This window comes from Mirounga angustirostris, unplaced genomic scaffold (assembly GCF_029215605.1).
Source record: "Mirounga angustirostris isolate CCGP_5_RB_7025 unplaced genomic scaffold, mMirAng1.0.hap1 SCAF_4, whole genome shotgun sequence".
Lineage (NCBI taxonomy): Eukaryota > Metazoa > Chordata > Mammalia > Carnivora > Phocidae > Mirounga > Mirounga angustirostris.
The window spans coordinates 85251921-85277847 of NW_026991712.1; the positions used below are offsets into that span (position 1 = coordinate 85251921).

The 25927-nt window shown below is 41.4% G+C and overlaps 2 protein-coding genes across 3 annotated transcripts in view; one reads left to right on the forward strand and one right to left on the reverse strand.

Annotated features, from left to right (window-relative positions):
* Positions 1 to 221: 221 nt before the first annotated feature.
* CD160 (CD160 molecule) lies at positions 222 to 7460 on the forward strand. Its single transcript, XM_045899026.1, has 4 exons — positions 222 to 378; positions 1288 to 1614; positions 5096 to 5233; positions 7405 to 7460. The coding sequence occupies exons 1-4, from the start codon at positions 222 to 224 to the stop codon at positions 7458 to 7460; spliced, it is 678 nt and encodes a 225-aa protein (XP_045754982.1).
* Positions 7461 to 10488: 3028 nt separating this feature from the next.
* Positions 10489 to 25927, reverse strand: part of RNF115 (ring finger protein 115) — a 70794-nt gene continuing 55355 nt past the window's right edge. For both annotated transcript variants that reach the window (XM_045896790.3, XM_045896792.3), the window contains 5 exons: positions 23516 to 23587; positions 22257 to 22329; positions 21214 to 21307; positions 17976 to 18091; positions 10489 to 17071 (listed from right to left, as the gene is read on the reverse strand). In XM_045896790.3, coding sequence (XP_045752746.1) covers positions 16940 to 17071; positions 17976 to 18091; positions 21214 to 21307; positions 22257 to 22329; positions 23516 to 23587 — 487 coding nt within the window. In that variant the 3' untranslated portion in view covers positions 10489 to 16939. The remainder of the gene's footprint in view (positions 17072 to 17975; positions 18092 to 21213; positions 21308 to 22256; positions 22330 to 23515; positions 23588 to 25927) is intronic.

The following is a 25927-nucleotide window of genomic DNA, read 5'->3' on the forward strand; positions in this document are numbered from 1 at the left end:
AAAAATATTCTGCAAATATAGCCTTTAGTGTCTCTCTCTGTCTCTTCCCTCTTTTCTCCTCTCTTCTCTCCAGTACACCTCACTTGATTAACTGTCTCACTTCCCAGCCAGCTGGACTCTCATGCCCAAGCCTTCCCCCACCTGACTATAGCCAACTTAAGCTAGTGCCTGGAACATGGAGATGGTCTTGGAGCCCTGGGAGGCCTTGTCTAGGAGTCCTCATGTGCTTTCAGGAAAGTGAGGCCAAGAACATCATTGGAGCCAACATTTGCTTCAAGTTCCTGCGGCTGCTGACAACGTGCAGGACGCTGATGGCACCTGGCAGAGGTTGCTTGGCACTGGCCATTCTGCTGGCAATCATGGACATCCAGCTTGGCGGTGAGGACAGCCCCTCCCCAGATCCCCAGAGCAGAGACTGCCATCAGGGAAAATCCTGGACTCATGAGGAGGGATGGATCCCAAGATTTTTTTCTGGTGGGGAAGAAAAGGACCCACTCCCTCTTGACACTAATGAAAGGGTGAAAAACATAGTTTTTCTTTTTCTGTTAAAACTATTACCCTCCCCATCAGACATTCTGCCTCTGCTATGTGTTGCCAAGAACCTGGTAATCTGGCCCTCAACCTAAGATTCTTTCAGGATCTTATACATTCTAAATTTATGAAATCCAGGTTTGAGATTCTGATACTACAACATGTGTCAACTTGGGGTGCCTGGGTGGCTCAGTCAGTTAAGCATCCAACTCTTGATTTTGGCTCAGGTCATGATCTCAGGGTCATGAGATCAAGCCCTACGTCGGGCTCCATGCTGGACATGGAGCCTGCTTAGGATTCTCTCTGCGCCCCCCTCCCTCTGCCCCTCCCCTCCCCACTCTCTCTCTCTCTCAAAAAAAAAAAAAATATATATATATATATATGTATATATATATGACATATGTCAACTTTAGCAACCCATTTAACCACTGTGCACCTCAGTTTATAAAATGGGAACAACAGTACATGGTTCTAGGGCTATACCAAGGATTAGATGTATATAAATGCACTTTAATAAAGGTCTTATACAAGTTCTATTTGGAGTAGAAATAAAATATAAACCATTTCTGAATTAATGAATAACTGGGATTACAGGTCTCCCTCAGATATGGGTATAGCCCATAGACTACTCTTCTAAAAGGTGGTATTTAATGTCTATTGGGCAGTCCCCACCTCTGCCTCAACATTTCTATGTGAGTGAACTTAGTCTGTGTGAGCAAACTTCCCATGGCTAATTCTTCCCCCTTCCCATTCCAGGGTGCATGCACATCCAAAGCTCGTTTCACCAGGAAGGAAAACGACTAAGCTTGATCTGTACTTTGCAGTATAAGAAAGAAGAGGCTGAGGGGGCTATAGTGTTTTTGTGCAAGGACAGGTCTTCGGACTGTTTCCCTGAGACCAGCTTAGAGCAACTGAGACTTAAACGGGATCCTGGGAGAGATGGTGTCAGTGAAAGATCATCTAAGTTGGTGTTCACCATAAACCAAACCACACCATCGGACAGCGGGACCTACCAGTGTTGTGCCACAAGCCAGACGCCAGAAATCCGCCTTCAGGGCCACTTTTTCTCTGTTTTAGTCACAGGTAAGCTCTGATACCCCACATGCCAGCAGATGAGATAATAAGCAGGGTCAACAGCTAGAGACAGAAATAGTTACTTCAGGTCCTGGATAGGCAGTCTTCTTGGGGGAAGAGTCATTCCCATCACTCAGTCATTTCCCACCAGTCCCACTGCAGTGGCAAATGCTCACAGCATGAATACAAAAGTAATCTCATTTCGTCTTTTATTTTAAAAACCTTACTGAGGTAAACCATTTCATTTTTATTGACACTGAGACTGAGTTACATGGAGGTAAAGCAATTTGTTCAATTTGTCTCACTGACCAGTGCCAGTAAAAGCAGATAAAGGTCTGAAATTCAGGCTTTCTGCTTCTAATTCAGAGAACTCTCAGAAATGTGGTTCTATTTCTAAATATAGACACTGAGCCTTCACGCTGTGACAGAGATGGATTTGAGATAAAACGGATGGTTGTCTTAATGAACATTTAGTTGTAAGAAACAGAAACCTACTCAAGCTGCCATAGGTTAAAAGGAACAAATAATAAAGCAGGAATAAAGGAATAAAGCCCTCATGAGATCTGGTTTCTGGAATCAGAAACCAGAAAGCCAACAGAACCTAAACAGTTACAGTCTCAATCTCTCTGGGGCAGTAAGGCCTCTCATCCCTGCATATTTCCTTTACTTTGTGCCTACTCCCCTACTCTGTTACTACTTAGCCAAAACCTAGATATGGTCAAGTCCAGACTCAGCTGTATATATGACTTCCTCATAGGCCCAGCAGAGAGTGACTCTTGTGTTTCTATATTCCCAAAGGAACAAGTCTTCAAAGCTGAGAATTATGTTCTAATTGGAATTCTATACCCATCCAAACTACCAATCGAATGTGAGGAAAGAATAAAGACAGACATGCAATGACTCCAAAAAAAAGATTGCCTTCCATGTGATCTTAAAAAGCCACCAGAGGTGTGCTTCAGAAAAACAGGAAGTGAATAGGTAGAGTGGATAAAATGGGATCCGGGAAAGTAAGGACTCTAATAGGGGAAAGGAAATACGGAAATTCTAGAATGAAAAATGGCCCGAACAGGCAATTAGTCCAAAAGGAACAAGAGAAAGAGGGCTCTGGAAGATCTTGAGGAGGGGAAAACAGAATTGATAGGTTACCTTTCTGAAGGTCTGTGACAGATTGGATGAAGGATTAAAGATATGGATATGGAAAATTCTGCCTGGTTAAAAAAAATAAGGTGATCATCATCTCCAGGGAAAACACCAAATTTTACAAAAGGAAACCTAATCATGGCACACAACTTGGCTCTGTAATACGTAACATTTACAGAATCCAAATTACATAAACATTAATTTAACTACAATGTGTAATATAATGATTTGTAAAAGATGCAGAGAAGGAAAGTGGGTAGAGGTTTATCTACATATCCTCATCTTCTTTTAACAGAAAATCAATAGATAATGCCTAAATTTTATCATCAAGAAGTGGTAATATAAGCATACTATTTAGGAATACTATTTAGGAATACATCTGAGTTGACAGTGGTTGTCCCGGGGAAATAAGCCTAGGAGGAAAAAAAGACACTGCTATTATTCTTTATGAACTTTCAAATACTATATTTTAACTTCAAGAAAACTAGAAATAAATTACACCCCCTCCCAAATAAAAACCTAGCCCAGAGCCTTTTAACAAATATTTTAATCATTTCCTATGGCTAGCAGTTAATCCATGTTTTCTATGTCAGTCTAGATTGATTTATATGTTCTTCCTTGCTTCCTGGTGTCTTCCCCTCTGACCTCGCTACAGCATCTAGCACTTCCATTCTCTCCCATCTCTACTGGCTTCTGCGACTCTCTACTTCCCTGGTTTTCCCACCTTTCTGGCTGTTCTTTCTCTCCTGCTCTGCCTCCATTTCCCCCTCCCACCTCTCAAACATGAGAATTCATTCCCCAAGACTCACTCCTCACCTCTGATCTTTTCCCTATTGTTTCTCCCAAGTTCTCATTCACCCTCATGATTTTACCTGCACCTTCTTGCAAACTGACCCACAAATCAACTTCTCTAGCTCTAACCTCTTCCTAAGTTTCAATTTAACATTTTCACTGACTGGGCTCCCTGCCATGTCCTCAATCAAATCTGAGACCCTAGTTCTGCCCATGATTTAGTCAAAATCTTGATTTTTTTCTCTTCTCCATACATTTACTAAGTACAAGTAGTTCTTCCCCACTTTTTATTCCTTTCTTTCCAAAGGGGTTTCCCAAGTCTTCATTATCTCACACTTAAAATATTCCCAATAGTCTCCTGGCAAGCCCCTTGAGATCCAACCTCGTCTTATTCATCGTTGTATCTCCTCCCACACCTACCTCAGGGCCTGGCACTGAGCTGTTACCTAATAAATGATCCATCAACTCTAAATACTATCTCTGCCTCCAAACCAAACAGCCACCTGACCTCTTTCTAAAATGCTAATTTGTACATGCCACACCACCAGTTTTAAAGGCTTTTCACTGTCTATGGGACAAAGTCTAAATTACTTTTGCCTCGCACCGGAGGCTCTATAAAATTTCATTCTATTTATGTGAATACTCTGTTCCAGTTGATCTCACTAGGGGAAACTCTTGTCATTCTTCTCACACTTCTCATATTGATTGTGCATCCCACAGACACAATGCTAAGCTTGGAGAAGAGAATGGGGGAAGCAAGAAAGCCCTTACTCCTTATAAACTAATCTATATATAGTCTATAATCTAGTCACATTCTTTTAATATGCCCTAAGCATTTCTACTTGTGATGGCGCTCTGTAAGACAAAATGCCTTTCTCATCCTCAGTATATTTAAGTATTAGAGTCAGCACATACAGATACTCACCAAAGGCAGAGATGATAAAAGTTCCTTTTGGAAGGTGAAACTAACAAAGCCAGACAAGTAACATATAGTATCAGTAAACAATGTGTACCATTTACTACTACATTTACTACCATGTGTGCCAAGCATTGTGCTGAATGATGTATCGATTATTTCATTTAATCTTCATGGCCTTTTTGAGGTTGCAGCTGTTGTCATGTGAAAAGTCAGTCTCAAAGGTAATTTGGGGTAATTTTATTCAGCTAGTAAATGGTGAATAAAAATCCAGATCTATTCCAAAGCCCAGATTTTAACTTACGCTAAACTGCTTGACACACTCTGGAAGATGGTTTTTAAGTGAGGGGCACCCAAGTCCAAGGTGACTAAGCTATTTTAGCTGTCTAACAAGACTTTAAAGTTCCTGTTCTGTTCTGTTCTGTTTGCATCCCCAGTGTGACACATAGATTCTGTATCTATTTTTCGCTGTTTAAGTACCTCATCATCACTACCCATAAATGTTAAAAAATACTTATTTGGGCAATAAATTGTGCTGAGCGCTGTCCTTGGAGATCAAAAAAGATGTTCTGAGATGATGCAAAAGGAGGTATTAATGATTTCTGAAACCCTCCCCTGATAATTAATTCTCTTTTGAATCAGAGACAGGAAACTACACAGTGAAGGGATTGAAACAAACAGGATACTCCGAGTTCAGTCACAGTAAAGGCACTCTCCGTTCAGGCTTCCTGCAAGAAAAAGCCTGGGTGATGCTGGTCACCAGCCTGGTGGCCCTTCAAGGTATGTTCAGAAGAACCTTAAGCACCCCAGGTAGTGAGGGTGCTACACCTTTGACATCTTGATTATCCTCCAAGAGGAGACTAGAAAGGAAGCCTAGAGTGGGAGAGTGAAGTGCTGCTCAGGCCCTGGCTGTCCACAGGAAAACATCAAACCAACATGAGGGCAAAACTGGTCCAAAGGGACTCAAGACTTTATAATAACCAGAGGAAGATGGATGAAACACCTTTTCCATTAGATAGGAGGTCAGACCTGTTAGGAAAGCAAGCTTGTGGGAGAGGCAAATAAATAAATACAGCTGCCTCTACTCACTGGGCCAACAGAAGACTACAAGTTAAGGCAACAGATATTTGCCTATGAAGAAGGCAAAAGTCAGACCAGGTCTGGAGGTGGGTTTTAAAAATGCAGCTCTTGGGCGCCTGGGTGGCTCAGTTGGTTGTGACTGCCTTCGGCTCAGGTCATGATCCTGGAGTCCTGGGATCAAGTCCCGCATCGGGCTCCCCCTGCTCGACAGGGAGTCTGCTTCTCCCTCTGACCCTCCCCCTCTCATATGCTCTCTCTCAAATAAATAAAATCTTTTAAAAAAATAAATAAATAAATAAAAATGCAGCTCTTTGACAAAGGCTGATGGGCAGATTGAGTATAGACACTTGTAGGTGAGTCCTCTGAGCATTACATCAATATAGATCATGGGTTTCCCTATTAGATAACAGATTGGAACTCACGATGATTTGCCATTACATTTTTGCATAATCAGTAACTGATGCAGCTCTTTGCCTGTCCTTGGCATTTTTTTTTTTTTAATGTTTTACTTATTTGAGAGGGAGAGAACACAGAAGGAGAGGGAGAGGGAGAAGCAGACTCCTCGATGAGCAGAGAGCCCAATGCGGGACTCGATTCCAGGACCCTGAGATCATGACCTGAGCCAAAGGCAGATAGATGCTTAACTGACTGAGCCACCCAGGCGCCCCGCCTGTCCTTGGCATTCTTTTTTTTTTTTTTTTTTTAAGATTTTATTTATTTGTCAGAGACAGAGAGGGAGAGCACAAGCAGGGGGAGCAGCAGAGGGAGAAGCAGAATCCCTGTCAAGCAAGGAGCCCGATGCGGGACTCGATCCGAGGACCCTGGGATCATGACCTGAGCCGAAGGCAGTCGCTTAGCCGACTGAACCACCCAGGAGTCCCTATCCTTGGCATTCTTAATTCCATTTTTTTTAAAGCTTTCCTCTAATCAATAACTACCACTGTTTGCATGCCACCAGAATATAAGCTCTATAAATGCAGGGGCTTTGTCTCATTTACCCCAACAAAAAGACAGTACCAGGCACATAGTAAGCTCTTATTAAATTTGTTTAAAGAATTTGTATGATGGGTTAGGTTTTACATATGGTGATTCTTACCCCATATAACCCTTCCAGGCAAACATTCCCTGATTACTCATCAGTAAACAGACACAAAGAGCTTAAATGTTGCTCCAGTTCACAGGAATACAGGACCTTCTCATCCCAAAACCATGTGCTCTCAGTAATTACCTACTATATGCTACGTATCTTCTCTCTCAACTCCTTCACCACGCTCCCTATTCTGAGATTGCCTCCTCCCAAATAGGATCACCTAACACTCCCTTATTCCAGCCTTTTTTTTTTTTTAAGGTTTGTGTGTGTGTGTGTGTGTGTGTGTTTTCAAGATTTCATTTATTTATTTGACAGAGAGTACAAGCAGGGGAAGTGGCAGGGAGAGGGAGAAGCAGGCTCCCACTGAGCAGAGAGCCCAACGTGGGGCTCTATCCCAGGACACTGGGATCATGACCTGAGCTGAACGCAGATGCTTAACCGACTGAGCCACCCAGGTGCCCCGTTATTCCAGCCTCTTAACTGCAAACTATCAAAAGAAAACAGACCTTACCTATGATCCTTGGACGTGCCAAACATAAGCCTATACAGTTGTGAATATCAAGCAGTCTGACCCTTTAGACCTAATTCTTTATTGAATCTAAATTCCCTCAGATAGTTAGCTACTCTGTTAGTAAAATAAATTGTATTTCTTCATACAGAAACAACTACTCTGAAAAGGAAATTTGAGTCTAACCATGCAATCTATGACCACTTACTACCTTTGACTCCCAAGTTATGCTAGAGTAAAAACTCTCTCAGCTCTTTTCCCCTTTCCAATCAGGTAAAGGGAATGAACTTTTGATAGTTGATGCCTTTTATCCTTCTCCCCCCAAATGAAGGCTTAGCAGAACTATGGAAAGGGTAATGTTCAGTAGAATAAAAGGACACACATTTTGTCAGGCCCAGAGAGATCACGTAGATCAAGTTAGGATGCTTGTATGTTATCAAAAGGATGAGAAAGGGGTGCCTGGGTGGCTCAGTTGGTTAAGCGTCTGCCTTCAGCTTCGGTCCTGATATCAAGGTCCTGGGATCGAGTCCCACATCAGGCTCTCTGCTCAGTGGGGAGTTTGCTTTTCCCTCTAATAAATGAATAAAATCTTCAAAAAAAAAAAAAAAAAAAAGGATGGGAAGTTTCCTGGATCTCTGGGCCTCCCTTAGCTCATGAAACCACCTTCAGTGAGTATCCCTGTCCTATCACTGTGTCAGCCTTCACATGGAAAACCTACCTGGAATTTTTGGGAGGCATCTATTTCTTCTTTGATTGCCCTACCTTCCCACAAGGAGACACTGAAGGTTGGCTTCCTCCCCACTTCCACCAGCCCAGTCAGATTTGCTAGAGGTCACAAGTGCAACTTTAGCAATAAGATACAACTGATTATAGAGAAGAGTTTTATATACCCTTCCTTCTTTCCTTTCCATTCCCTCCCTAGTCACCAGGACCAAACAATGAATTATCAGGTATCTAAGTTGTATGACAGTAATACAAACTTTCCTTTTTCTTTCTACAGCTTTGTAAGCCTTGTGCCAGAAACTTTAAAAAAACAAGTTACAGCAAGATAAACCTGACTCTCTTTAGCTTGCTACCTTTCACATTACAACATACACAGAGAAGAAAACAGCACAGGGGAAGAGATGCTAAATATGCCAAGAACCTGGGAAATGTAAGGTGGGACAAATAATGTATTCCTTGAGCTCCCCTCCTCACTGCCATAACAAACCTGCCTTTCTTCCCACCTCTGTAACCACTTAAGAAAAAAAAAAAAAAGAACAACTTTTACAAAAGTAGCTGGCGGACAGTTCTCACTCAAACATTGGATAAGTATGTGGTATGTGTGTTTTTGTACTGAAGAAAAAGTTTTCCTCCCCCCTTCCTCCAACACAGTAAAATAAACAAGCAAGCCAAACAAAATGAGAACACCAATTCTTTTTGAAGAAATTTTTATTTAACACTAAAAAGAAGAGAGAAGAAACAAGCAAAGATAGGTAGGATAGGCAAAGAGAGACAGAGCCAGTAACTGACTTGGCATGAAATGAAGAAATGGAGAGACCCTGGCATTCAAGAGCATCCCCACAGCGTGGCTGGAGGAAGAAGCTTTGTGTGCCCAGGTGCACCACAGAGCATAATGCCCAGCTTCAACTGAGTACTTGTCAGTCTCTTTGGTCCCATCTCTTTCCTTTGAAATAAATGCCCAGAGCGATATTTGCAGCCTTTTCCTTTCTCCTAAATTCACAAATCCTCTTGTCTTTCTCTTTGGACAGATGACCTCTTGTCATAGTTAAATGGGGGCAGGGTGAGGAGAGGAGGAGGACAACGACAGGATTTACCTTGATAGGAGGAACTACATGAATTACGAGGTTAAGAACACAGACAATTTAACTGGAGCTAAACGGCAAGCCATCAAAAGGAAACAGACACCTTACCTGTGATCCTTGGCCAGGACCTGCCAAATGTGGGAGTGAAGGTTTGTGAGAAGAGAGAGAGAAAAGGCTGAAAAAGATGGGTTAGACCCTTACTAGTGATGGCATAGACCCTCAACCTAAGGACTTTGGATTTTGTGCCTCATGGAGGTAAAAAAGACGAGGCATGGAGTCAAAACACCTGGATTCAAATTCTGGCTCTTCAGTGTACCAGCTGTGTCCTTAGGCAAATGAAGTTTTGAGATGTGATTTCTGTTTACTTATCTCTAAATGGAATCTTGCCTACTCTATCTTCCGTTTCTATAGCATTGCTCTGAGGATCAAATCTGAGACTCTAGATTTTAAACCCACAACCATTTGAATTCTGACTCCAAAGTCTCCAAAGTTTTCTCCATTAAATTATGTTCACTTAAATCTTTCTCTTCCTGTTTTATGTAGGTTTTGTTTCTAACTAAATTTTAAGCTCATATGGGTGGAGATGTCTTCTGCTTTTTACTATTCAAAGAATCTTCTGAAATTTCCCAACATTACACAATCACTGGAAGTCTCATGAAGAAGCCACATCCTACTACAGAAAACGTTTCATCCATTGTGCTATACTATTTATAGTCCACACATAAAAATCTGCAAAAGGATACACGACCGCTGTCCAAGCTTGTTAAGACATTCAAGAGCACTGGACTATTAGCTCTAAGTAGAATAAACAAAGCAACAGCAAGTCAGAAGTCCCATTTCTAAAGAATTCACATTTTATGTATTCTGCTTATCTCAAGACTTGGTCAAACAGAAATGTGAAATATTTATAGCCTGGCTTTAAAAATTATTGATATCACTGACTTCAAATAAGCCTACAAATTTCCATGCATGAATAGGTAGTTTTCTGAACACACATCTTAACCTCAATCCATAGGAGTGATTCACAACCCAGGCATGGAATGTGAACCTCTGTGGGGCCATGGAGCTATTATAAGGAATCTGTATAAGCACCATCTTCTGTCTGAATAAATAATATATCTTACAAATATTTATATACTATATTTCAACTGGATGTAGATTATGGTGTTACTAATAAAGACAAACTGATTTAAAAGCATTACTGATAGGTGCCTGGCTGGCTCAGTTGGAAGAACATATGACTCTTGATCTCGGGGTCCTGAGTTTGAGCCCCACATGGGGTATAGAGATTACTTTAAAAAAAAAATTTTTTAAGGGCGCTTGGGTGGCTCAGTTGGTTAAGCCTTCGGCTCAGGTCATGATCCTGACGGACCTGGATCGAGTCCCGCATCAGGCTCCCTGCTCGGCAGAGAGTCTGCTTCTCCCTCTGACTCTAACCCCTCTCATGTGCTCTCTCAAATAAATAAATAAAATCTTTAAAAAAAAAAAAAATTTTTTTAAAGCATCATTGAAATCACAGCAGCTTTTTGTTATGTATTTTTTCATAAAAAGATACTAAAAATACAACTATCATCTTGTGAGGAGTCTAATAATTTTTGGACCTTAAAAATAGTACACCTTATTAGAAAAGGTAAAGAAGCACAAGCCTACATCCCATGAATCACAGATATCCAGCTGAAAGAGGAAAGGCAACAAACATAGACTCCACTTCTGTGGACACCAATTAAGTGCAATCTGGCAAAACTTCATAAGGTTTATATGTATATAATCTTAGAGCTGAATGCCTGTAATTCCACTTATCTGGCAGGTATGAGAGATCAAAACCTCATGTCCTTTGGTTAAGACAAGGGCTCTACTTGGATCCTAGAAAATATCTCCAGTTGTACACATCGTATTCTACACATTCTACTTTAAACCCTTGGAGGAGCCCTGTGGTTCCTGGCCTAAGTGCTAAGACACTGACATTACTGTTTGCTACAATTTCCCCCCACAAGGTGACCACTTGTGATATGTTCTCTCAACTTCCTGCCTCAGAACTTATATGAGACTCATTCTGGAAACTTTTTTTTTTTTAAGATTTTATTTATTTATGTATTAGAGAGCGAGAGAGAGAGAAACAGCATGAGAGGGGAGAAGGTCAGAGGGAGAAGCAGGCTCACCCCTGAGCTGGGAGCCCGATGTGGGACTCGATCCCAGGACTCCAGGATCATGACCTGAGCCGAAGGCAGTCGCTTAACCAACTGAGCCACCCACGCGCCCTCATTCTGGAAACTCTTAAAAAGAGTCTGCTCTCCAAACTCCCAAATCCCTGTTGGTTTGTTCTGATGAACAGCACTCTTATCTTCCCACCTCCCTACCTCGGAAGCCAAAGAGGGCGTTCCCTCTCATGCTACTATTTATTCATCAGCCCTGTTCCTCCTCCTAAAATCTGTCTTCCTTCACAGATGTCACTGGCCTGCCTAGACCAGCTCTAACACCCAACTCTAAAGAGCTCCCTCTTCCAAAAGCCCAAAAGGCTATTCTATTGTTGTTTAAACATACAAACTATGGTTCCCTCCCGATTAGTTTTTGTTAAGACTGATATCATTTGTATTCCTTGAGGAAAGAGCACGTGGATACCAGAGTGAAAGAAACTGAAGCATGCAGAAGGTCAAGAGAAAAGTCAATTTGGTAACAGTAATTTCTAAAAAAATAAAAAATAAAAATAAAAAGCAACAGATAATTGCATTTGTGTTCAACTAATTATACTACAGAAACAGAGGATAATAGCTATCCTCAAAGCCATTTTTTTCCTCAATCCTTAGAAATGACTAGGCTTTTACCTCCAGTGAATCCCTTAGCCACACACTATATAGCACGGTGTCTGGTTGGCAGCCAACCCAACAATGCCCCTAGTTCTCAGCAGAGAACTATGGAAACACAAGGGCCTGAGGTATGTACAGTGAGAGAATCGGACTGAGGCTCCAGCCCTCTGCTATACCTGCTAACTTTACCCCAGGAGCCACCACATCCCTTTCTTCCTCTAGTGCATATATGAACACACACACACACATACTCTCACACACACACACACACACAAATGTGGAACACAAAGACAAAAACAAGGAATTTTTTCTATTAGCTATTAAACCAAAGTGAGAGCTGTTGGGGAAAAAAACAAATTCTTCCCTAGAAAACTTCCTTCAAACTTGAGAACTAATGGACCAGAGAGAGTACTGCTCAAAGAAAACATCTAATAAGCACTTGCTCAACAGTTGCAAATGCTGACAACTAAAATTTATAATAAGCTAAGGAAGCTATTTAATTTATAGCCATCTCCACATCTCCTACCTAGAGTAATTCCCTTTTCTTATAAATTAGAACAATGTTAAGGAAAAGTCCAGGAGCTACAGCAACAGGGACAAAATGCCATTCTGGATTTTCCATGTTTCCCAGCTTTTCAGAGAACTGGCAGTAGGAACTTTGAGGGAAAATGAATTTTTAAGGCCAGAGTTATTCTTTCTTCCTGCTCCCAACTCATTAGCTTAGAAATTGTAAAGATGTTGGAGATCTCAGCTAAATGTTCACCACTCTGCCCTTCCCACCAAACTTCCCAGTTCTATCCAGCCAGATAACCCATATGAACCTGAGTTAGACTAATCCCTAAGGAAACTACCCCAGAAGCAATCATCACTTGGAAGCCAGCAAGGAGTTGCCCTGTATCAGTTCCCAACTTGTAAGTTTACCAGTCTCTAGGAGGTCTCTAATTATGTGCTAACAAAATAGTTTTCCTCCCTCTAATTTCTTTCTTTCTTTATTTATATATTTTTTAAATTTTTAAAAAGATTTTATTTATTCATTTGAGAGAGACAGAGAGAGCACAAGCAGGGGGAGAGGCAGAGGGAAAAACAGACTTTCTGCTGAGCCGGGAGCCCAATGTGGGGCTCAATCACAGGACCTGGAGACCACAACCTGAGCCAAAGGCAGACACTTAAACATCTGAGCCACCCAGGCGCCCCTCTAATTTCAAATTATAGTGGACAAAGGGAAGATAAAGAAGAAAAGACATTCATGAATAAGAAAATAATCTGTTGGGGCGCCTGCGTGGCTCAGTCAGTTAAGCCTCCAACTCTTGACTCTGGCTCAGGTCAGGATCTTGGGGTTGTGAGATCAAGCCCCACATTGGGCTTCACGTTGCCCGTAACCTGCTTGAGACTCTTTCTTTCCGTCTCGCTCTGCCCGCCTTCCGCTCCCCCCCCCACCCCATGTGTGCACTCTTTCTCTAAAAAAAAAGGAAACAATCTGTTTAGCTCTGCATGGAATCCACAGGCCATTTAATATGAATATAAAGGCCTCAAGTATAAGGGTTCAAGATCTGAAATTGCAATTGTTTCCTATTCTCTGTGACAATCAGCAAGAGTTAAATCATCTCTCCTTTGACTCCTATAAAGGCTCCAGATTCCTGAGTCTGTAAGTCTTCCAAATGTAAAGGAATGAAGTTATAAAAGTCGGGGTTATGTAGCCCTCTGCCTTGGGCACTGTATCTAAAACTGTTTGAAACATTTAAGAGCAAGGCATTCCTAGAAACTAACACTTAGCCCCAGCCATGTTTCGGGTGTTAGATCAATGTATCTGCAATGTTTCTTCCTAGAATGGGAGGCATCTCAGACTTCCAGGTTAATTTACATTAAGGAAGAAAAATAGGTATGTTGCACACAGCAAATTGGCCCTCATCCCATATATATTTCTTCTACTTTTTAACCCTATTACTGAGGTCTCCAAGCAAAGCAGACATTTCTCATAGAGACACACTGTTTATCTGGCAAAACTTAAGTGGGATGGGTATCACTCTGCTGTATGCATTTCTTTTTAATTTAAATTCAATTAATTAACATAATGTATTATTTATTTCAGGGGTACAGGTCTGTGATTCATTAGTCTTATATAATACCCAATGCTCATTACAACACATACCCTCCCCAATGTCCATCACCCAGTTACCCCATCCCCAGTTATCCCAACCCCTCACTCCCCCTCCCCTCCAGCAACCCTCAGTTTGTTTCCTAAGATCTAGAGTCTCTTATGGTTTGTCTCCCTGTGTGCATTTCTATTTTCCCTCCTGTGATGGTTAATTTTATGTCAACTTGGCTGAGCCAAGGAGTAACTAAATATTTGGTCACAGATTATTCTGGGTGTGTCTGTGAGGGTATGTCTGATAAGATTAACATTTGAATAGGTAGACTAATTAGAGCAGATTGCTCTCCTCAATGTCAGTGGGCCTCCTCCAATCAGTTAAAGGCCCAACTAGAACAAAATGTCTGACACTCCAGCTAGCAAGGGAGAACTCCTCTTGCCTGTTTGAGTTAGGACATCAGTCTTTTCCTGCCTTTGGACTCAAACTAAAACACTGGCTTTTCAGGGCGCCTGGGTAGCTCGTCAGTTAAGTATCTGCCTCTGGCTCAGGTCATGATCTGAGGGTCCTGGGATCAAGCCCTGCACCAGGCTCCCTGCTCAGCAGGGAGTCTGCTTCTCCCACTCTCTCGTGCTCTCTGGCTCTCTCTCAAATAAAATGTTAAAAACAAAAACAAAAACAAAAACTGGCTTTTCTTGGGTCTCAAAACTTCCACCAGCTTTTGCATTGGAATTTATACCACTGGCTCTCCTGGTGCTCAGGCCTTTGGAATCAGACTAGAACTGACTGGCTGACTGGAGATCTTGAAACTTCTTAGCCTCCATAATCACACAAGCTAATTCCTTATAATAAATCTCTTTACACAGACACACACAGACACACAGACACACAGACACACACACACAGACACAAACACACACATACCTTATTGCCTTATTGATTCTGCTTCTCGGGAGAACCCTAGTACACTCCTTAACCTAAATTAACCTGCAATTCCAAGATACCTCTGAGAAAGACACTACAGAATCATTAAGTGGAAAAGGTACAGGAAACAGCAAAAGGAGCCTCATGTCCTCTATCAGAGCAAAAAAAGTGAAGAAATTTTCAGATAACTGAGACTGACACTATTTGCTATTCTGTGTTTTGAAAAGGTAACTCCCTATCCAGTACTTTCTTTCTGACCCTTTGTGAGCTACTCAGATCCTTTCTGGTTCTCTAGCTTTCTATTTGTAGTAAAAACACAACTGCTTGTCTGGCATCTCCAGAATGAAAGGAATGAAGTTATAAAAGTAATTTCTGGCTGTCATAATTTTTCTGAGACAGTGGACACTGTTCTACTTGAAAACTACAATGTGTTCCAACTTCAGCATGGCCTTTCTCCATCTATGCAGTGGCAATTAAATATTCAGAATATACCTCTCACCCCTCCCCCCCACCTAAGCTTCTTGACCCCAGTGCCCCCCACCCTCAAAACCAATGTGTAGCAGGCTACACATCGATACCCATAGTAAATAGCTCACATTCTCCAAAGAAATGATCTCTGTAGAGGTATAACATGAGAGGCAGAGGAGAAAACATCTTTTATTTCCTCTGGGTCTAACATGAATCATACCTTTTGGTCACAATTTTAGAGGCAGGCTGTTAATTCAGCAAGCCACTCTCCCACTGTCTCTCTTCCCTCCCCTACTTCTTTATCCTCTGCCAAAGTACAAAGATATCTCTAACCCCTTTCCCTCGCCCCCAAAACCAGTGTATGATAGTCAACAAAAATTGAGGAAAGACTCCTAGCCAAGAAAGACACTCATAAAGAGTGGCCTTCTTGTTCGAATCATTCCAAACTATGAAGGGCTGATGTGACCAGACAAATGGAGCCCCATCACCCTCTATGGTGCGCTAACAGTGGTTACATGCCCCCATCATTTCCTTTTGAGACTCTAAAGTTCCAACAACATTCTTGATCTTCTTCATTTATTCAACTTTAAACACTTAAATGCTTCAAAGAGCATGTGCATGTGCAATGAGACACTGTTAGGCTGAAAATAGAAGGCCCACCTCTCCAAGGCCAAGCTGTTTCGGGCATGATCACAACAATCAGTTTGATACCAAGTACAACCAGAACCAAGCAGAACAGAAAGATTTCAGAGATGATAAAAGGGCTTAAAAAATTAAAATGAGACAATGTGAAATCTCAATTCCTGAAGACCAATGAATTACTAAAAACAGTGAATTGGCTGTAGAAGCAGTAATAAAGTAATTCTATTTCTGAGGGAAATTATTTTAAGGTCCCTATGACAAAAGGCAGTAAACAATGAGTTGGGGGTCATTAAAGAAACCTCAGAACCAAAGATTTCAAATACCTGTCCTTCTGTGCCTGTATGCTGCCCAACTCATTTCCAAAAGGGAACCAGAATCAGATTCCCAACAACGTAAGATTCCTAAGATATGTCATGTTGGCTTCTGCAGAAACTGCACCTTGTGAAGTAGTCTTTAAAAATTAAAATGAGAAAATCAAAGAGTACAATGATCGGCCACTTGCTCCTCCCCACTGTAATTTTTCTTTGATTTTCTGAGGATTCAAAACAAAACAAAATCATTAGTCTCAGATTCCTGAGTTAATCTGATCTTGCTTTGTGGCTTATGTGGCCAAGAGTAGATGCTTTTGTACAATTAAAACAGAAAGACTTTATATCAGCAGGACTTTAGGACTGTGGTTCCACTGCATCTACTATAATTAAATACACTAATGGTAGGGTGGAAGTTAGAGAAGGAGGTGGAAACATCCACTACAAGAGAACATGACAGATAGTGGGACCCTAGCTAGACTTTAAGGTAAAATGATTCTATTCTGGCAGGGGAAACCCACATAATCAAGTTTCACACTTATAAAAGTATCACTCTGAATTCAGGAATAAGAGGCATTTGGTTGTAGATACAATTCCATCTGCAGATACTAACTTTAAATTTGGAGAAGAAAAACACTCACTGCATTAATATTATGGGTTGGGGTTTCTTATGCAATTCCTAAATCCACCTACTATTTTTTTGTTTTGATACAATTGACAGCTGTGATAAGAAGACTACCACAGCCCTGGCTCAGATGCAGGCTTTAGCTTCAGAAAGTCCATCGGTCATGTAATTGGCTGTCACTGCTGTATCTGTTGCTTGCAGAGGCTTCAGAGCTCTGGGTTTGCCGAGTAGAGTCCTCACCATTTAAGCTCTTCCTACATACAGGACACGTGTCATGCTGAAACAGAAAGATGTCCATGTAAATAGCCTGACCTGAGAAGCTGGAAGTGCTAAACACTTAAGAAACCCTGAGAGCTGGCAGTAGAAAAACAGAAAGGGCATGTATTCTCACACAGTGCATGCTGGACTCAAAGGTATAACCCAGGACATCTCCCAAACGAACTTTAAACAGAAATGACAGAATTCTAGGCCAGCAATTTAACAACAGCTACCACACATCACCAAACAGAACTAACCAGAAACAGTATCTGGGGGTGCCTGGGTGGCTCAGTCACTTAAGGGTCTGCCTTCGGCTCAGGTCATGATCTCAGGGTCCTGGGATGGAGCCCCACGTCCAGGCTCCCTGCTCAGTGGGGAGTCTGCTTTTCCCTCTCCCTCTGCCCCTCCCAACAACCCCCTCCTCCCCTCCCAACAACCCCCTCCTCCCACTTATGTGCTCTCTCTCTCTCAAATAAATAAAATCTTTAAAAAAGAAAGAAAGAAACAGTGACCTGATATGGTCTAGAGCAGCGGTCAGCAAACTTTCTGTGAAGGGACTGGTAGTAAATATTTTAGACTTCACAGGCCACACCACCTGTGTCACAACCACTCAACTCTGCTGACATGGCACAAAAGTAGCCACAGACAACTGTAAACAAATGAGCGTAGTTGTGTTCCAAGAAAACTTCATTTACAAAAACAGGTGGCAGGCCCGAGACCTGTGGGCTGTGGTCTGGTAACCTCTGGTCAGAGAAATTCCAAACACGTAGTGATCTAAAAAACGGTAATGACGCCAGTAGGAATTAGCCAGCGACTAAAATCAGCTCTGCTTGGCTCTCCATGAACTCCAAACCATCCCCCCACCCCGAGGAGATGTGACTGGCAGAGATGGCCCAAAACACACGACAGCTGTCTGTACTCACCAGTTCTAACCACGGTACAATACAACTGCTGTGGAAGAAGTGGTTGCAGGGTAACTGCCGGACTTCCTCATCAACTGTGTAATCTTCTTTGCACACTGGACACTCTAAACCCATATCTGTTGGAGGAGGAAATGCCTTCTAAAGTAAGCGAGCAAAAAGAAAGAAGAAAAAACTAGCCCACTGTCTTTTAACCAAAGGAATGCCTACAGAAAAGATACAATTAAGTGCATCCTAGGTGGAGGAGGTAGGAAGCAGGAATTTTATTTCAAAATGGGGGAGGAGGTGGTAGTAGACAGGGACATGAATGGGCTTAAGAAGGGCTACAGAGAAACTATGTAAGGTCTACTTTTCAATGTCAAGACTTGGAAAAAAATAAACCAGGGCTTAGATTATCTGTTAAGTAAAACAGGAAAAACATCTTCCCAGACCTTCTGGCAGTTTCTACTTAGTAAACACAGGCAGTCTGTCCACCACAACCAAGGGATGCATCTCGGCAATCTTAGCAGCTCCCAGTCAGTGTCTCAAGCCACTTTTACCCTGCTATTTTCCACATTTCACAACTTCTTTCAGAGTGGTTGTCCTAAAGCCCTCTGTACAGGTTGGTAATTAAAAGCTGTACCAGGAGGTGGTGCTGCAGAATTGCAAAGCCCAAGGATAGCTCAGGTTCCAAGTCAAGACAAGAAACACTCTTTATGAGGAAATGCCTACAAGCTAAATTGGGAGTACGAGGCAGCAAAGTCAGAGTTTCCCAAGTCTGGCTAACGATACCAGCTAGTGTCTCTCTCCAGTGGCCAGGGCGTGCTACGTGCCCACAGCAGTCAAGGACCTGGAGTGAGTACCACCTAACAGATTTACTCCTTCCTCTCCACTCTTCCCTAACATCTTTACCTCAATTCTAGCTTTAATAAAATTTAGGCTGTCTATTGGAACAGCCTCCCAGGTAGTATCCTTGATCCTAGCCTTCAACCCTCCAAATTTACCTAAGCTTTGCAACCAGCTAATTTTCCCTAATACTAGCCTCATAGCAATTCCCAGCTCATCTTTACTTGGGATTCCCAGCTGGTACCTCAAAATCAACAAGTTCAAAATTAAAAGTATCACATCACTTCCATACCCAAACCAGGGCCTGCTCACCATTCTCCCACCCCTGATAGATGGCAGCACCAGCTCTGCAGTTCCCAAGCTGCAAAACCTTGAGGCCTCTTTGACCCTTTTCCCTTCTTTATCCTATTATGCAATCAGTGATAAAAGCCTTTCTTCAAAGCGATATTGAGTCTACTCTTCCATATTCAGTCTACCCTTCCGTCAGCACTGCCACCATTACCTGCACCCCACCTAGATGTTGTAGCAGCCCCTTAAATCCCTGCTTCTGCTTTCTTGGCCTTCCACTCTGAGATACTACCTCCAAACTAATCTTCCCTAAAGACCACCTAAATTCCTTCAATCCTCCACTTGGGGAACTATGAAACTTGCCTCCTATCTAAAATATCCAGCCCTTGGGGTGCCTGGGTGGCTCAGTAGTTAAGCATCTGCCTTCAGCTCACGTCCTGATCCCAGGATCCTGGGATCCTAGGATCGGGCCCCGCATCGGGCTCCCTACTCCGCGGAAAGCCTGCCTCTCCCTCTCCCACTCCCCCTGCTTGTGTTCCCTCTCTTGCTCTCTCTGTCAAATAAATAAATAAAATCTTTTTAAAAATAAAATAAAGTAAAATAAAATATCCAGCCCTAACTACTCTGCCAGTTTAAAGGTCTACACAGACAGGCCCCTTCCTAACCAGTCATGCCTCCCACTACCCCCAAACCAGACACTATTTCAGGGCTAATAAAGTCACTCTCCTTATACCTGATTCTGACACTATGTCCATGCTGACATTCTCACATTGGTTCATACTTTTCCTTGAACAGAATGACCTCTCTAAGATGGCCTATCCTGTCTTTAAAAATCTTCTCCAACTTAAACTGGAATTTGTGGGGAAAGAAACTCTTAGTTCAAAATAGTGCTCCTTGTCACTAAATTCCTTCAGTGCTTAAAAATAATATCTATGTCTCAAGTACCTAACTGTATCTGACAGAGTAAATATGAAACAAATTCCCAGCCTCCCATTTTTTTCCTTTCTCTGTATCATCTGCTCAATATTGTTTTTTATACTGTTTTCTAATCATTTAGTTAAGTTTTGCTTCCCCTGGTAAGCTCTTCAAGAAATCAAGTCTTATCTTGTACCTCTTTGTTTCCTGCAAGGCACCTAGAAAAAGGACATGGTGGCTGTTGAGGAAATACTTGCTGGCTGATAAAAGAAATTCTCTGCTTTCAACATTTGCAGGCCCTGCTCCTGGGCCCCAGGGAATCTATATACTTGAACATTTACCAAGGTCATAATGACTCCACAAAACCTCAAAGCATGGGTTCTACTTCTGCCCTGAGCACACACTGTATATCTACTTTGTTAAAAAAAAAAAAAAGTAATAGGGCGCCTGGCTGGCTCAGTTGGTTAAGCGACTGCCTTCGGCTCAGGTCATGATCCTGGAGTCCCTGGATCGAGTCCCGCATCGGGCTCCCTGCTCAGCAGGGGGTCTGCTTCTCCCTCTGCCCTCTTCCCTCTCGTGCTCTCTGTCTCTCATTCTCTCTCAGATAAATAAATAAAATCTTAAAAAAAAAAAAAATAGTTAATAACCAAAAAGGAGCATTCCAAACATAAAGAAAAACAAAAAAAAACCTCCCTCATCTCCATAAGATTAAAGTCATATAGATTTGCACGTACTAAAAACATAAGATGAAGTCTGTAACTTTCTGGACTGTCCTTTGTCATAATAATTTGCAACTATATTAAAAACAGGGGCGCCTGGCTGGCTCAGTTTTGATCTCAGGGTCATGAGTTCAAGCCCCACACTGGGCATGGAGCCTACCTCAAAACAAACAAAAAAACATATAACCCTTTACCAAATGGTTTTTCCCTGGAGCTCTCTCTTCTTCATGAAAGACAGTGCAACCCCAGCAACTGTCCTAACTTAGACTTGAATAAAACTCTCTTCCTTTCTCTTTATAATTTAAAAAAAAGGTTTGTCCACTCTGCATTGACGTGACTAATCCTAAAGAAAAGGTAGGCATCTTCCATATATGACACCCCTGTAGGAATTTCAGGAGGGCTATAGCTTTAACTGAAGATCCTTAGTATAGGAAGGTACTGGGATTTTGAACAGAGATCAGAAGCTGACAGAATAAGTATAGAACTGAACCTACCAACTTGTTCCTGAGTTACTGTCACTGTTGGAAGAGATGTGATCTTTTCCTTGTCAGCTGGGGGAGGCCCTGTGTTTTCCAGTTGTCCTAAAAGCTACAAAAAAAGGAAAAAGAAAAAGAAGAAGAAGTGGCAGATATCCCACTATCCCTGGGGAGGGAGCTGCTCCAGCTGAGAACAAACAGTGCATATATTAGAAATGTTAGTTGCTCTTATTTCTGCAGGGCTCTGAGAGGCTTGGGTTTCCCCTCCCTTTCCTGCTGCCAGAACACTCATAATTCCTTTACAATTTCAGAGTGACATTAGTATAAGTCTACAGACAAACCTATCATTGCAAGGTCCACCTCCAGGCATAAAGCAACTTCAGAGGCAGCATAAGCGTTGTGATGTCAGGAATAAAACTACAACTGAACAAAAAGTAATACTTAACTGGTCTAAAAATTTCATTCTGCTGGAAGAAAAAAAAGGGTGGGAGTATGGAAAATAGCATAAAGTACGCCAAGAAATAGGTAAATTACTGCCTATGAGAAGATTTGGATATAAATGACATGCTTTCTATTCTCAGCAGTCCACAAGGGAAATGAAAAACCAATTAAATTAAAATAAACATAAATAAGTGGAAGAAATTACACATGGCATGGGAATACCTTTTTCTCTGCTTCCTTCCCCTACTTTGCTCCATCTAGCAGAAATCCCTGCTTCAACATGTGAGGACACCCTCCTTTTTTGTGAAGCACCTGTTAATAGGTTCCTCATAGGACTGAACAAGAGGCCAAAAATACAAAATACTGTTTGTTACAGGAGAAGTCTTTTCTTCCTATGGAGGTGAAGCCATCTTCTAGAAAGTCCCTAGGACCTAGAAGGTACATGGATGCTAAACTAAACCCATAAGCCATTTATCCCTTCAGTAAAATGGAAACCCACAAGCTCAAAATATTAGGGAAAGCAGAGTGACTGCCATTTCAGAAAGTAGCAGAAGGAAAGCAGGAAGCCTGTGGAACCATGAGACACACTGAACAGACACCCTCAAAAGGCAGCTCCTCACCTGGGTTACAATGGCATCAAGCCCTGTCTGACCCCAGGCATAGTCCCCAGGGTTGGAGTGCAGCATCCCGCTCCTATACATGAGATGAGACAGACAGCATTAGATGGAGTGACCAGGCTCTGCCTTACACCACAGAAAAAACTGGCAGATCCTGCTCTCTCTCAGAGCTGGAAAGTCACTACTTCTCTAAAATCAAGTGGCAAAGAATTTCTCAATATTTTTAAGGTCAAACAGATTATCTGGAAGTAGTCTCTTATTCTCTTAAGTAAGGAATTTTTACTTAATTGAATAGAACATAAAATGTGAAGCTACCTAAAATACCACATGACACACCAGAGCAAAAAGAGTGACTCCTTGCCTATTGGCTAAGAAAAGTTTGTCTTCTAACTGTGCCCATTTACAGTAAACATAGATGGAGCTGCTTTTTAAGGAGCGTTTTCCCTTTGTGACTGGCAAAATCGATAGCAGACTTCCTTCATTCTAAGAGGCTGCCCATGGTCCTCGACAATGAGGAGCTTTCAAGTAGAAAAACAGCCACAGCAGTCTTTCTGAATCACAACTTAGAGCAATTACAAAAGGGACTTGGCAGCACCTCTTTCTAGAGCTGCTGGTGCACTACCCCGGATGACAGATGTCCAGACTCTTTGGCTAGAACATGTTAAAAAGAAACGAGAGGCTGGAAAATAGGGTAACCGTGTGGAAGGACTGAGGTCCCTCTGAGCAAAGGAGCCTTCTGGGGCAGAGTCAGAAGTGGCATGTAATTGTCCAGAAGAGAGGAAATTCCATCTTAACCCCTACCGTACTTAAGTGTCACTCTGATACAGAATTACAGCCTTTGTTTCTTCTGACAAACCTTCTTACTTTGAGAAAAGGAAGTTAAGCAACATGTTTTTAATTTCAGAAATTCTGAAAGAATAACATCTTCCCGTATGATCTAGAAAAGAAACCTGTAAGTCCAGATACCAGGCCTGGCGGGGACCATCTCATTTCCCTCTCAACACAACTCTCAGACCAGAAAATGAACCAAAACCGACACATCCAGTGCCTGCACACCCTGGGGGACCAGGACGGCCCTCAGGAGACTGAGCAATAAAAACGAAGTTCTGATTAAGTTTGGGCTCAGCAAATAAAAGCAATCTAACAGTCTGTGAATCAAATCTTTATACTCACCTATGCAGCTCCTACTTTGTCGCAGTGGTACAGATACCTAACATGCTGCAACTCCAGCAAAGTAAGACAGAGGGCAATTAGTTACTTACCAGGAAAAAGGATGTGAGGATCCAGGAACTGCAGAATTTGCAAAGAATCCTGTAAAGATCTGTTGTATTATTCTGTTGAAGGAAAAAACAATTCGGTAAGACAACAGACTAATGAAAAGTATTCTACAGGTATCTGTGGCTGACCAATCATTGACTACTTCTTCAAATCACCATGGGTTTTCACTAACCATTATACAGTAGATAATACCAGAAATCAGTCTGCTACCTAGTAAAGTGCTATTTTGCTATTATGGCTATCCTGCTGAGCTCTACAATCTTATGTTTTTTTGTTTTTTTTTTAAAGATTTTATTTATTTGACAGAGAGAGACACAGTGAGAGAGGGAACACAAGCAGGGAGAGTGGGAGAGGGAGAAGCAGACTCCCCGCTGAGCAGGGAGCCCGATGCAGGACTCGATCCCAGGACCCCAGGATCACGACCTGAGCCGAAGGCAGATGCTTAACGACTGAGCCACCCAGGTGCCCTACAATCTTATGTATTAATAGATTTTTTGTGAATTAGGCTCGAAAGGGACTGATTACATGGTGTAGTTTTCACACTATGTTCCTTGGATCCCTGGCAGCAACATGAGGCTGAAAGGGATGCTAAATCAGTGGGATCTGGGCCCATCCTTTAACAACAGTAGTTCCATTTTTATATGTTTTACCCATTGGTTTCTATGTAAGATATTATTCAAAGAGCCCTGTAAAAAATTTTTTTGAGAATAATCCCATTTTACCAACATTTATCAACATGCTATATTAGCCCTCAAAAGGTGTTCCAATTGCCTATAACACAAACACATTCAAACACACACACACACATACACACACACACACCTGACACTTGTCATTCTGAACACTTAGGATGGCACATCTACCCAGTCCTTTTATTAGTGAGTTGATCTTTGTTACCCAAAGAGATAACGGGCAAAAGAAAAAGACTGAAGAAATTTTTCTCCTAGATCTCTTGTTTTGTGAATGATAACGCACTTTTTTCCTCCAGCTTTGCTGAGATATAATTGATATGATACGTACTTTTAACCCCCTGGTTCCCACTTTATTTATTAGGCCAATCAATATAACAATGGCAGTAGCCAATATTAGACTCTCCCTATTCCTCAAAGTTCAAATAGCTAACTACACTATGTGTTTTGAAATATGTCCACAAAAAAATGTCCACAAATTATTTTATGATCCTATGAGTGTAGGCTTAGTGACTTAATTCTTCTTTTTTTTTTTAATTGAGGTATAATTCACATGAACATTCTATTAGTTTCAGGTTACAACATAATGATTCGTTGTTCGTATATATTGTAAATGACCACCACAATAAGACTAGTTAACATTCATCACCATACATAGTTACAGAATTTTTATTTGCTTGTGATTACAACTCTTAGGATCTACTTTCTTAGCAACTTGCAAATATGTAATATATTATTATTAACTATAATACTGTAGTTACCTATAATTAACTGTAATAAACTATAATATCTTTACAGTTTTGATTTGCATTTTCCTGATGATACAGTCACCATGCTGTACATTACATCCCCACTATTTATTTTATAACTAGAAGTTTGTACCTTTGGACCCCCTTCTATTTTGCTCACACCCTACCCCCTACCTCTGGCAACCACCAATCTATTCTCTTTATCAATAAGCTTTTTTTTTTTAATTAAAATTCTACATATAAGTGAGATCTTATGATACTTGTCTTTCTCCATCTGACATATTTCACTTGTCACAATGTCCTTAAGGTCCATCCATGTTGTTGCAAATGGCAAGATTTCTTTTTTTTTTTTTTTGCCAAGTAATATTCCAGTGTGTGTGTGTTTGGTGGGTATTTATACAAATCACATTGTCTTTATCCACTATCCATCAGTGGACCTTTGGGTTGTCCCCACGTCTTGGCTATTATAAGTAATACTGTAATGAACATAGGGATGTATATATCTTTTTGAATTAAGGTTTTCATCTTCTTTAGATAAATACCCAGAAGTGGAATTGCTGGGTCATATGGTAGCTCTATTTTTATTTCTTGAGGAACCTCCATACTGTTTTCCATAGTGGGGGCACCAATTTACATTCCCACCAACAGTTCACGAGGGTTTCCTTTTCTTCACAGCCTCGCCAACACTTGTTACTTCTTGTCTTTTTGATAACAGCCATTCTAACAGGTGTGAGGTGACATTTCATTGTGGTTTTGATTTATATTTCCCTGCACAGTTTCATGTACATTTTGGCCATCTGTGTATCTTCTTCAGAAAAACTTCTTCTGATCCATTTTTTAATCAAATTGGTTTTCTTTTTTTGGTATTGCATTACATGAGTCCTTTCTATATTTTGGCTATTAACCCCTTATCAGATTTGCAAATTCTCCCATTCAATAGGTTGCCTTTTCATTCTGT